This window comes from Physeter macrocephalus, chromosome 2, assembly GCF_002837175.3.
Source record: "Physeter macrocephalus isolate SW-GA chromosome 2, ASM283717v5, whole genome shotgun sequence".
In the NCBI taxonomy this organism is placed as follows: Eukaryota; Metazoa; Chordata; class Mammalia; order Artiodactyla; family Physeteridae; genus Physeter; species Physeter macrocephalus.
This window is the reverse complement of record NC_041215.1, coordinates 72,231,029-72,244,601: the sequence shown is the minus strand read 5'-3', so window position 1 is coordinate 72,244,601 and position 13,573 is coordinate 72,231,029. Positions and strand designations below refer to the sequence as shown.

General features: G+C 37.3%; 1 protein-coding gene across 1 annotated transcript in view; it reads left to right on the top strand.

Moving 5' to 3' along the window:
- SCN7A (sodium voltage-gated channel alpha subunit 7) overlaps window positions 1-12,910 on the top strand; it is an 86,728-nt gene extending 73,818 nt beyond the window's left edge. The window contains exons 20-25 of the mRNA XM_024122325.3: window positions 2,531-2,809; window positions 3,579-3,636; window positions 4,395-4,528; window positions 7,684-7,788; window positions 8,344-8,614; window positions 11,289-12,910. Coding sequence (XP_023978093.2) covers window positions 2,531-2,809; window positions 3,579-3,636; window positions 4,395-4,528; window positions 7,684-7,788; window positions 8,344-8,614; window positions 11,289-12,343 — 1,902 coding nt within the window. The 3' untranslated portion in view covers window positions 12,344-12,910. The remainder of the gene's footprint in view (window positions 1-2,530; window positions 2,810-3,578; window positions 3,637-4,394; window positions 4,529-7,683; window positions 7,789-8,343; window positions 8,615-11,288) is intronic.
- Window positions 12,911-13,573: the final 663 nt, after the last annotated feature.

Sequence of the window (13,573 nt, the reverse complement as noted above, 5' to 3'; positions counted from 1 at the left end):
GAGGAGTTTCTGCTGAAAGATCAGCTGTTAACCTTATGGTGATTCCCTTGTGTGTTATTTGTTGTTTTTCCCTTGCTGCTTTTAATATTTTTACCTTGTATTTAATTTTTGATAGTTTGATTAATATGTGTCTTGGCGTGTTTCTCCTTGGATTTATCCTGTATGGGACTCTCTGCACTTCCTGGACTTGAATGACTATTTCCTTCCCTGTATTAGGGAAGTTTTCAACTATATTCTCTTCAAATATTTTCTCAGTCCCTTTCTTTTTCTCTTCTTCTTCTAGATCCCCTATAATTCAAATGTTGGTGCATTTAATTTTTTCCCAGAAGTCTCTGTGACTATCCTCAATTCTTTTCATTCTTTTTTCTTTATTCTGCTCTGTAGTTATTTCCACTTTTTTATCTTCCAGGTTACGTATCCATTCTTCTGCCTGTGATTCTGCTATTGATTCCTTCTAGAGAATTTTTAATTTCATTTATTGTGTTGTTTATCATTGTTTCTTTGCTCGTTAGTTCTTCTAGGTCCTTGTTAAATGTTTCTTGTATTTTCTCCATTCTATTTCCAAGATTTTGGATCATCTTTAATATCATTACTCTGAATTCTTTTTCAGGTAGGCTGCCTATTTCCTCTTCATTTGTTTTGTCTGGTGGGTTTTTACTTTGCTCCTTCATCTGCTGAGTATTTCTCTGTCTTCTCATTTTGCTTAACTTACTGTGTTTGGGGTCTCCTTTTCACAGGCTGCAGGTTCGTAGGTCCTGTTGTTTTGGATGTCTGCCCCCAGTGGGTGAGGTTGGTTCAGTGAATTGTGTAGGCTTCTTGGTGGAGGGGACTGGTGCCTGTGTTTTGTTGGATGAGGCTGGATTTTGTCTTTCTGGTGGGCAGAAACACGTCTGTTGTTGTGTTTTGGGGTGTCTGTGAACTTATTATGTTTTTAGGCCCCCTCTCTGCTAATGAGTGGCATTGTGTTTCTGTCTTGCTAGTTGTTTGGCATGTGGTGTCCAGCACTGGAGCTTGCTGGTCATTGCGTGGAGCTGGGTCTTAGCGTTGAGATGGAGATCTCTGGGAGACATCTCACTAACTGATATTACATGGGGCCAGGAGGTCTCTGGTGGTCCATTGTCCTGAACTTGGCTCTCCCACCCTCAAGGCTCAGGCCTGACACTCGGCCGAAACACCAAGACTCTGTCAGCCACACAGTATTCAAAATGTGATCTTAAGAGCTTCCCTGGTGGTGCAGTGGTTGAGAGTCCGCCTGCCGATGCAGGGGACGTGGGTTCGTGCCCCGGTCTGGGACGATCCCATATGCTGTGGAGCGGCTAGGCCCGTGAGCCATGGCCACTGAGCCTTCACGTCCAGAGCCTGTGCTCTGCAACGGGAAAGGACACAACAGTGAGAGGCCCGCGTACTGAAAAAAAAAAAAAAAATGTGATCATAAGTCCAGCACATGGGCATCATGTGGCAGCTTGTTAAAACTCGAACATCTCAATCCTTTTTTCTTTTCTTTTAGGCCTGACACTCGGCCGAAACACCAAGACTCTGTCAGCCACACAGTATTCAAAATGTGATCTTAAGAGCTTCCCTGGTGGTGCAGTGGTTGAGAGTCCGCCTGCCGATGCAGGGGACGTGGGTTCGTGCCCCGGTCTGGGACGATCCCATATGCTGTGGAGCGGCTAGGCCCGTGAGCCATGGCCACTGAGCCTTCACGTCCAGAGCCTGTGCTCTGCAACGGGAAAGGACACAACAGTGAGAGGCCCGCGTACTGAAAAAAAAAAAAAAAATGTGATCATAAGTCCAGCACATGGGCATCATGTGGCAGCTTGTTACTCGAACATCTCAATCCTTTTCTTTTCTTTTCTTTTCTTTTCTTTTCGTTTCTTCTCTTCTCTTTTCTTCTCTCTCTCTCTTTCTTTCATCAACCACTCTGATTGTTTTAGTTCTACTGCAGGCATTTTACTCCTCACATTTAATAAACCAGGGCCTCGCTTCTTCCCTTCCAAGGGTCGTGTTGGGTGAAGCTGTGCTGGGCTGACCTGGTTGGGGTTCAGAATCCCTCAGGACCTATTATATTCTTCCAGCCTGTCTCTACTTCTTAGAAATCCAGCCCCCTCAGCTTGTCTTCCACTCCATCAAGGCAGGCCTATCTTCTAAAGCTAAGACGTTTCCTTTCTCTTCCACAGTTAAAACTTTCCAGAAAGATCACCAACCCGAGGCTGGTATCATCTGATTAGCCAGCACTGCAGTTGCTCAGGCAGGAGGCAGCAGGACCGTCTGGGCAGGTGTGGGTGGTGAGGTAACTTGGGGTGTGCTGAGGCTGACACTAGAGCACAGGCTCATGGCCTTTAATATATATTTTTAATTGAAATTTGTTTTTTAGGTTATTCAAATACCAGATGTGATCTATTAAATCTTTAAAGATGGACTTTTTTGTTGTTATTTCAATATGACATTACATTAATAAATATTTCCAATTTAATTAAAACACTTTCACATTTCTTACCTAAAGTTTACATGTTTGTTTTTTATATGCCAGGTGGTAGTGAGAGCTTTGGTAAAAACAACTTTACCCACATTGAATGTGTTACTGGTCTGCCTTATGATCTGGCTGGCTTTTAGCATCATAGGAGTACACTTATTTGCTGGCACATTCTACGAATGCATTGACCCAACAAGTGGAGAAAGGTTTCCTATATCTGAAGTCATGAATAGAAGTCAATGTGAAAACCTTGTGTTTAATGAATCCATGCCATGGGAGAATGCAAAACTGAACTTTGATAATGTTGGAATCAGTTTTCTTTCACTGCTTCAAATAGTAAGTACATGTTTGAATTTGTGAATTACATGTTCATTCATATTGTATGTGAACATAAAGGACAAAATGTGGGTGCTTAATAAAGTTGGTTTTAAATTATTTTAGCAATTATTAGGTATTAGATACATGTTATGGGACATACTATATTAAGCTCATTTAGAAAGACAAAAGTGAAATATAGTCCTTGCTCTGTTGGGAGAAGGAAGTGGAAATAAAGGTAAGACTAACAGAGGAAATGACAGGTACTGGCCACAGCTATTTCCTCCACCACTGATGAGATAATAGGTTCACAATTTTTGATCTAACTCAGATTACTGCTATTTTGTTTCTACTTAGTGCTTTGAGGAATGGCTACTTGGTCCCCCAATATCTAGCAGATATAAGGTGGTGAATAATTCCTGTCTTACCTCTGTCATAGTAAAGCACATATACAGCAGTTACAACTAACTATGACACTTGCGCAGCGTGTATTTATTTACCATTTATCTATCTATCTAACCAGTGCTCTCTCTCTCTCTTTTTATTAATACTATCTTAAAATATTTTAAGTTATTAACTACAGTTAAGCTAAGTAGTTTTAAATAGTTGTTAATAGACAATATAAATGTAAAAATGAAAGTGGTAAAGATCTCAATTACACAGTATATTGAAGTGTGGTCAGCCTTACTAATCAAATGCTTTACTGTATTAATAACAGATTGAGTTTTAATTTTTATTTGCCACAAAGCATAAGATTTCCATAAAAATTAAATACATGCCATTTTTACAGGCCACATTTAATGGATGGATCACTATTATGAATTCAGCAGTTGATTCTATTGGTGTAAGTACAATATAATCCTAGAGCCACTGTTAAGGTTCACACAAAGTCATTTTTGCAATTCAAGGACAGGACACAAGCAATAATTGAGTAATTAACATGGTAAAAGCAAATGCTTATGCTAGATAGAAATTAAATACATTTCAGATTGACTATTTCATGAACAATGAACTCCTTCCAGGATTATATACAATGGTTGAGGCAAAATAGACCCATTTGAAGGATATCATAACAATGATTAAACCAATGCAATAAACTTTAAAATTCAAATAAAAGCCATGATATCTCTTCACCAAAGAACAAAGAGGAAATATTGCCTCAAGTATCACTGTTGATTTTTTTTGTCATAAATTATTTTCTAAGTCTTAAAAGGTCAGTATAAATATTTTGCTTATTTTCTCACTTTTTATTTTATTTTTAAAAACAATTTTTTCAGAGAAATTTTAGATCTACAGCAAAATTGAGAGGAGATTTTACAGAGATTTCCCATATACCCCTGCCCTCACACATGCACACTTCCCCATATTGACATTCCTCACCACAGTGCTACATTTTTTACCAAAGATGAACCTACATTGACACATCATAATCACCCAATGTTCATAGTTCATAGGGTTCACTCAGTGTTGTACATTCTATGGGTTTGGACAAATGTATAATAACATACACCCTTCATTATAATATCATACACAGTATTTTCACTGCCCTAAAAATCCTCTATGCTCTGCCTTATTTCGCTTATTTTTTAACTTAACTTTTAGGTAGATATGCAGCCTAATTTTGAAGACAACATCTACATGTATTGTTACTTTATTGACTTTATTATCATTGGATTATTTCTTCCTCTGAGTATGTTGATTGGTGCTATTATTGCTAATTTCAACAAACATAAAGTAAAGATAAGTATAAATATTCTTTGTTCATCAATGCCTGAGGGAAAAAATATGTCCTGCTTCAAATAATTGCTTTTGGATTCAGCTTAATATTGTTTTTATTTGGTACTTATCTTTAAAAAAATGATTGATGTTCCTGCAGATTGATGGATATTGCTGAAATATTCACTTTTACATTGTTTTCTATATTCAAATATGCACAGACAAGTTTAAACGTTAAAAATTACAAATGTTTCCCCAAAGCAATCTACAGATTCAATGCAATCCCTATCAAACTACCACTGGCATTTTTCACAGAACTGGAACAAAAATTTCACAATTTGTATGGAAACACAAAAGACCCCGAATAGCCAAAGCAATCTTGAGAACGAAAAACGCAGCTGGAGGAATCAGACTCCCTGACTTAAGACTATACTACAAAGCTACAGTAATCAAGACAGTATGGTACTGGCACAAAAACAGAAATATAGATCAATGGAACAGGATAGAAAGCCCAGAGATAAACCCATGCACATATGGTCACATTATCTTTGATAAAGGAGGCAAGAATATACAGTGGAGAAAAGACAGCCTCTTCAATAAGTGGTGCTGGGAAAACTGGACAGCTACATGTAAAAGTATGAAATTAGAACACTCCCTAACACCACACACAAGAATAAACACAAAATGGGTTAAAGACCTAAATGTAAGGCCAGACACTATCAAACTCTTAGAGGAAAACATAGGCAGAACACTCTATGACATAAATCACAGCAAGATCCTTTTTGACCCATCTCCTAGAGAAATGGAAATAAAAACAAAAATAAACAAATGGGACCTAATGAAACTTAAAAGCTTTTGCACAGCAAAGGAAACCATAAACAAGACAAAAAGACAACCCTCTGAATGGGAGAAAATATTTGCAAATGAAGCAAATGACAAAGGATCAAGATCCAAAATTTATAAGCAACTCATGCAGCTCAATAACAAAAAAACAAACAACCCAATCCAAAAATGGGCAGAAGAACTAAATAGACATTTCTCCAAAGAAGATATACAGATCGCCAACAAACACATGAAAGAATGCTCAACATCATTAATCATTAGAGAAATGCAAATCAAAACGACAATGAGATATCATCTCACACCGGTCAGATTGGCCATCATCAAAAACTCTAGAAACAATAAATGCTGGAGAGGGTGTGGAGAAAAGGGAACCCTCTTGCACTGCTGGTGGGAATAATGTAAATTGATACAGCCACTATGGAGAACAGAATGGAGGTTCCTTAAAAAACTACAAATAGAACTACCATACGACCCCGCAATCCCACTACTGGGCATATACCCTGAGAAAACCATAATTCAAAAAGAGTCATGTACCAAAATGTTCATTGCAGCTCTATTTACAATAGCAAGGACATGGAAGCAACCTAACTGTCCATCAACAGATGAATGGATAAAGAAGATGTGGCACATATATACAATGGAATATTACTCAGCCATAAAAAGAAATGAAACTGAGTTATTTGTAATGAGGTGGATAGAACTGGAGTCTGGCATACAGAGTGAAGTAAGTCAGAAGGAGAAAAACAAATACCGTATGCTAACACATATATATGGAATCTAAGAAAAAAAAATGTCATGAAGAGATTAGTGGTAGGACAGGGCCGCATAGCACAGGGAGATTAGCTCAGTGCTTTGTGACCACCTAGAGGGGTAGGATAGGGAGGGTGGGAGGGACGGAGACGCAAGAGGGAAGAGATATGGGAACATGTGTATATGTATAACTGATTCACTTTGTTATAAAGCAGAAACTAACACACCATTGTAAAGCAATTATACTCCAATAAAGATGTTAAAAAAAATTACAAATGCTTCTGTATATAGGTTTGTAAATAATGACATGCTGAAAAATAAAATTGTTATGCATCTGCACAAATATCTGAAGACATTCAAGAAAAATAAACCATACTTTTTTACTCTCTGATATACTCAAAGTTTTCAGAGTCATAACTAGCAAAGACATCTTTGTCGGTTGAAATAGCTTTTTCTGCTAGAAGTAAAGGGAGTCATAAATCCTAATTACATGACCTAAATAGGAGCGCTCGAAACAAATAAGAGAGAATTCAGAGGCAGAATTGAACAACCCATGTTCGGTGCCATATCCACGCAAAGACTCCCTTCAGGGCTTCTATTAATACAAATGCCTCAAAAGTCATATAAGTTCACTTATTTTAACCTCAGGGCCCTACTTTCTCTTAGGTGTAGGAATGTCTTATGGTAATCAAAGAAAAGAAGAGTTTAATCTTGAAATTCCATCTTTGGCCATGTCATCAAAGTTTAACCACATGTAGAATCTGGTAAACAAATCACTCTGAGTCTGCACTAATTAGATGGGATTAGAGAGATCGGTGGTCAAATGAAATATTCATTGGATTGGATGCTTCATCTTCCTAGGGATTTCAACCTAATGGGATGATATCCTAGGATTTGCTTCTGGACTTCAAACTGATGACCCCTGTCAATTTTAAGTGAGCAACTCCTGACATGGGCAGTAACAATTCCTAATTTCTAGATTAACACATTAAATGTTCACCTCTTATTCACTTTGCATATTCTGTATAAGATACTGAAATTAGCACTAGAAACACAAAGATGAATAATCCCTAGAAGGTTCTATGAAGAGGTAAGCACTGGTGCTTTTTTAATAATAGTGAAAAGTATCTTCTAATAGTATTTGGAAAATTAAGTAACGTATGAACATATAAAAACACATATATGACCAATTATATTTTCTCCTGATTATTAAAAGGTACAAACCAGCTTTACCTTTAGCTTTTTAGTTCAACTTTTCTTAGTGACCTTTCCAGATATCCTCTGCTGTTTCTCCTTTGTCTCTAACAAGAGGTAGGCCTCAGTAACTAAAAAGTTAAAATAGGGTTGACTACACACAGGAAAGTTCATCAAAAGATAATTATCAGTCATTTCCAGTGTATACTCTGTGTTTTGTATGAATTTTTGTGCAGAAGGTCAGACATGTTTAAACATGATTTAGTTCGTTGCAGTTAAGCCTTTTTTAAAGGATTAAATCAAGAATTGCCAAGCTTTCGAAAACGCATATTAATGTAAGATGAAATTTGGATTAAATATGATTTTAATATCTTTTTCTTTCATTTCTTTACCTGGGAGGCTCAAATATCTTTATAACAGTAAAACAGAAGAAACAATACCATGCATTGAAGAAGCTGATGTGTGAAGTCTGTCAAAAACCAGTACTTCGTCCAGGAGTAAGGAAATATCTAGATTTTTTTTTTTAAGTTCTGAAAAAGTTTCATTTATATATTCGCTCTTACAAATGAAGATGTGTTTTTAAAATTCTTAACAACAAATGCTTTTGACAAAATTTTTTAAATATAGTCTTTGAAAGAGCTTTGATGGTCTTTCTGTTTGTTTGCTTTTACTCTGTGCTATAGTTATAGCTTGGTAAAAACTTAGTCTTCAGTTATTCTCCTATTTATGCTGGGAGGGAAGCTGTAAATCTAAAGACAATATGTCTGGGCTTCCCTGGTGGCGCAGTGGTTGAGAATCCACCTGCCGATGCAGGGGACACGGGTTCATGCCCTGATCCGGGAAGATCCCACATGCCGCAGAGCAGCTGGGCCCGTGAGCCATGGCTGCTGAGCCTGTGCGTCCAGAGCCTGTGCTCCACAATGGGAGAGGCCACAACAGTGAGAGGCCCGCGTACCACAAAAAAATAATAATAATTAAAAAAAAATAAAGAGAATATGTCTGTATAAATATCTTATTAATAAAAATATTACACCTTTTTTCTTTACACACAGAACAAGTTCCAAGGATTTGTCTTTGACTTGGTAACAAATCAAGTTTTTAATGTCATCATCATGGTTCTTATATTTTTCCAAGCAATAACCATTATGATACAAAGTGATGAACAGAACCCCAAAATTGGCATTGCTGTCTACTGGATTAACTCAGTTTTTGTTACACTGTACACTGGAGAATGTGTACTAAAGCTCATCGTTTTCCATTATGACTATTTCACCAATGGATGGAACCTTTTTGATTTTATGGTGGTTGTTTTCTCTATTACAGGTAAGATTTTGTTTAGTCAGATTTTCATTTGTAATAATATTAATTCAGGCAAGCTCTTAGAGTAAACATCTCCTGAGATATAGTCTCTTAATAAGCAAAACAAGTAGGGATCCTTTTTATTTCCAGCAGGAATGCCTTACATTTTTACATTCATACATGTACACATGCCTGACAGATATAAGATATTAAAAATACTTCCTGAATTAATACATAGACTTTACTTCACAGGCCACCAGATAAATGCTTAATTACCCCTTCAGTATATCACATACATTATTTTTCTAAGATGACACTAGAAGGACCTTTATGTCTTAGCATGATATAACCTTTCAAACTCATTATTTTTCCCTTTCCTCTAATCTCTAAAACTGTTTGCTACTTTCACAACACTAGAGTTTTAGGGTTTAATGAATTTGTTACAAGTTTTCTCTTACTCTGGAGATCCCAGTCCTTTATTTAACAAATATACTTGATTACCCTCTTTGTGAATATATATTATGCTGTGTGCAAAGAATTCAGTTACAAACAAAGTAGGCATAATTCCTGTATGTACATAGTTTATAATCTATCAAGGGATGCAGATAATTAAACAGTACATTTTAATGTTGTGCTATTAAGGTTATGATAAGGGAAGAAGCATGGGGTGCCACAGCAGCACCACAGAGCGAGGAGCACCTAATCAGTAAGTAGAGATCAGAGAAAACTTCACGGAAGAAGCAAAAATCTAAATAGAGACCTATTGGATAAGGAGGTAGCCAAGAATCTAGGATAAAAATGTTTTAGGCAGAGCAAAGTTTGTTTATTGTCTGCCTCCCATAAGACACATACTAGAATGTTATCTCCATAAGAGTAGAAACAATATTTAATGTTATGTCAAGTACTATTCTATGCAGTCAGTAGTGAAAAATGTAGATAAACTGCTCAGTTGTGCTCCCAGAAAATTCATTCATCAGCTGGTAGTAGAGGCAGTGCAGCTAATATTGATAGACAAGTACAAGGAGCTTGCTAGAAAAGTATGTGAAGTCAGGAAAGGGCTGATAGGAAGAAAACAGAGGGAAACAGAATTAAAGAGCCCCATGAGATTGAAATGAGAGTTACTGAAGCAGACATCTAGAAGGAGAGGAAATTGCAGTCTGAGATAAAGATGTTCGAATTTGAGATCTCAGAAGGTCAGGTATCCTGGGTGCAGAATGTGGCCCTAGATGGGTGTGTCTACAGTAAAATGATGGAGATTATTAAAATTTAAGAAAGCCAAATACTGGAGGGCTAACCTTTCAATGGGTTGTTGATTGTACGTGCTGGGGTGGAAAGGGTGACAGTGAGACATGTACCAAAGTCTCCAATGAATATGAATGAGGGGGAATGAATAGATCATAGAACCAAGGAATGGTAGGAGATGGTATAGTTGAATGTCATGGTCCACAAACTGTCAAAAATTTCTTTTTTGTTTATAAAATTAATGTGAAGGAAAAGTATCTGCAAATCACATTGGAAAGAGGGAAAGATGCTTGCTTGTTCCATCTTTCTACCCTGAGAAATGTGGAATGGGAAAGGGTGAGTTATCTGTGCTTGAGAGTGTTGCAAGGGAAATAGTGTCCTCAAGATAGAGTCAGATTTTAGATGAGAAAGGAAGTGAAGAAAATTTAGTGATGAAGAAGTAAAAATGTGTTTGTAATTAAGTAGGGAAACCTCCTGCATAATGGAAGGGTTTGAGAGATTGAGGAGGAATGAAAATTTGAGTCAGAGTAGAAAGTTCACTAAAGCACTGTGGAAATGAGAGTATATGTAAGATAGAATGTCAGAGAGAATGCCATCATTGACAGTGACCAAATTAACAGAAATGTGAGACATGATCCTTCCAGATTCAGCAAACATACCATCTCATTTAGAAGTTTCATGGGATTTTCCCCTTCTCCACCTTCTCAACTCAGAATGAACCACACCCTCTCCAGTACTTTCAGAGAGCTTCCCTTATGTTTTTTATGGTAATTATAATTTCACCTTGCTTTATAGTTATATATCTCCCTCTCATAGTGCCGTCATCCTCCCACCATTGCCAGAAAGAAAAGTTCTTGGTGAAGGCTCATTTATTCAATTCACATTTAAAGCTCCTAAGGTCCCAGATACTATTTATGAAGTCAATAAATCAAATTATAATCTGTGATGACTGAATACAAAATATTTTTTAAACTATGTTTATCCACTAGGTCTTTCTGCCTTGCATTATAGTTAGTTTAAATATCTACCTCTACTCCCTAGATTATATGGTCTTTGAGGATAGGAGTCATGTCTCTCATCTTTGCATATTTTCTTGACACCTTTATTAGGTATCCAATAAAGGTTGGGTTGAATTAATTTCTTGATCTAACTGCAATCAGGAAAAAAAAATATGACTACTGTCCTATATTATGAATTCATGCCATCTGTGACTCCAGAAGTGCTTGATCTGTAATACTCTGAAAATGACGGTAGAAATAATTCTATTCCAAATTTTGTTAGACACTCTGAGCATTGCCACAATTAGTATTTGGCTAACCCAGACTTTCAATATGTGCTAAATGTTATACGGGAAGGATTAATTACCTTAACATATAGAAGAAAACCAAAGAAATGTAAAATAATTTATGTTCCTGTAAATAATTGTATTGCCTGCTTTATCTTTTCCTACACCAAGGACTATTTCTGCCTCTGATGGTGGGATATTACCTTGTACCTCCTTCCCTTGTGCAACTGATACTTCTCTCACGGATCATCCACATCCTGCGTCCTGAGAAAGGACCAAAGGTGTTCCATGATCTGCTGCTTCCTTTGATGCTGTCCCTCCCCGCATTGTTGAACATCAGTCTCCTCATCTTCCTGATCATGTTTGTCTACGCCATCTTTGGAATGTACAATTTTGCCTATGTTAAAAAGGAAGCTGGAATTAATGATGTGTCCAACTTTGAAACCTTTGGCAGCAGTATGCTCTGTCTTTTCCAAGTTACAATATTTGCTGGTTGGGACGGGATGCTCAATGCAATTTTCAACAGTAAATGGTCTGACTGTGATCCTGATAAAATTAACCCTGGGACTCAGGTTAGAGGAGACTGTGGTAACCCCTTTGTTGGGATTGTTTATTTTGTCAGTTACATCCTCATATCATGGCTGATCATTGTAAACATGTACATTGTTGTTGTCATGGAGTTTTTAAATATTGCTTCTAAAAAAAAAGCCAAGACATTGAGTGAAGATGATTTTAGGAAATTTTTTCAGGTATGGAAGAGGTTTGATCCTGATAGAACCCAGTATATAGACTCTAGCAAGCTTTCAGACTTTGCAGCTGCTCTTCATCCTCCTCTTTTCATGGCAAAACCAAACAAAGCCCAGATCGTTGCCATGGATCTTCCCATGGCTGTCGGGGACAGAATTCATTGCCTTGACATCTTACTCGCTTTAACAAAGCGAGTTATGAGTAAAGATGTAAGCATGGAGAAAGTTCTTTCAGAGATGGAATCTGGATTTATGTTAGCCAACCCTTTTAAGATCACATATGAGCCAATTACAACTACTCTGAAACGAAAACAAGAGGTAGTCTCAGCAACCATCATTCAGCGTGCTTATAAAAGTTACCGTTTGAGGCAAAATGACAAAAAAACATCAGATATTCATATGATAGATGGGGATGTGGAAGTTCAGGCTATCAAAGAAGATTCATATTTTGACAAAACTGAGGGAAAGTCAACTATTTAAAGCCAGATCTAATCCCACTTACTACGTTTTCACCTTCTTTACATATCCCCCAAATGTTAAAAGTTTAGATGAGAAATAAAAGCAAAGATCAGAGAAACTAAAGATTTCACTTAAAAATCAATTGTTTACAACCCATGGAAGATAAGCTTGTGCTCACAAGATCCCACGTCCAATTCACTTTTACCCCTGTATATTCAGTCTGACCAAGACAACCCCTTGATATTACTGCAGAGTTAAATTGGGTTAAAACTGTTGTTTAATAATCCAATACTTGTTTTCTCTATATGGCTTATATGGTATATGCTTCTTCTGGAGGCTTGGGGGAGGTAGTAGCAGAAATTAGTAGCCAAAGGAGCTTACTTATACATTTTATGTCTACTTTAACTTGATGGGATTCAAGTCACTACTAATGGGACTTAATTACAAAGAAACAAGTACTTTCTTAAAGTGGGATGGTATTTTTAAAAATAGTACAATGCTACAGGCCATTAAATCATAAACTTGCCTAGACCGATGCCCATCAGAGGAAGAGGAAAGGCAGTTCTTAGAAAGCATCTTTGAGATTAATCAAAGAGGTTCTTGGGCTGATTCAAACCACTTTTTTTTTTTTTTTGCGGTTCGCGGGCCTCTCTGCTGTGGCCGCTGCGGAGCACAGGCTCCGGACACGGCTCACGGGCCCAGCCGCTCCAAGGCATGTGGGATCTTCCCGGACCAGGGCACGAACCCGTGTCCCCTGCATCGGCAGGCGGACTCTCAATCGCTGCGCCACCAGGGAAGGGAAGCCCTCAAACCATTTGTGAAAAAGATTGATTAGAGCCTAGGTTTTGTTTTTGATTGTTTTGGTTTTATTTATTTTTGGTTTGTGAATTAATTTTGTTTCATTGTTCTTGGATTCCTGGTTTCTCATCTTTTTGGCTAGTTCCAGCTAAGGACCATTCTCTCTTTAAGAGAATGAGTTCCTAGAACAATCAGCATAAAGGGAACTACAGTTATAGCCTACATTTTCTAATTTTTCTCATTTCTCATTGGGAAACAGTGGCCACTTTGTAGTACTTTTCACTGCACTTCATGGATTTTTATAACTTTGAGAAAGAAAATGATCACTAAAACTGTGTGGACTTTGAACTAGGAGGTCAAAGTGTGAGTTTGTTGTTCGTGGTGTTTTATAACATTAGTGTATGCAAGTTAGTTTCCACTTTCTCATTTATCTTTCCAAGTTTCCTGTTTTGT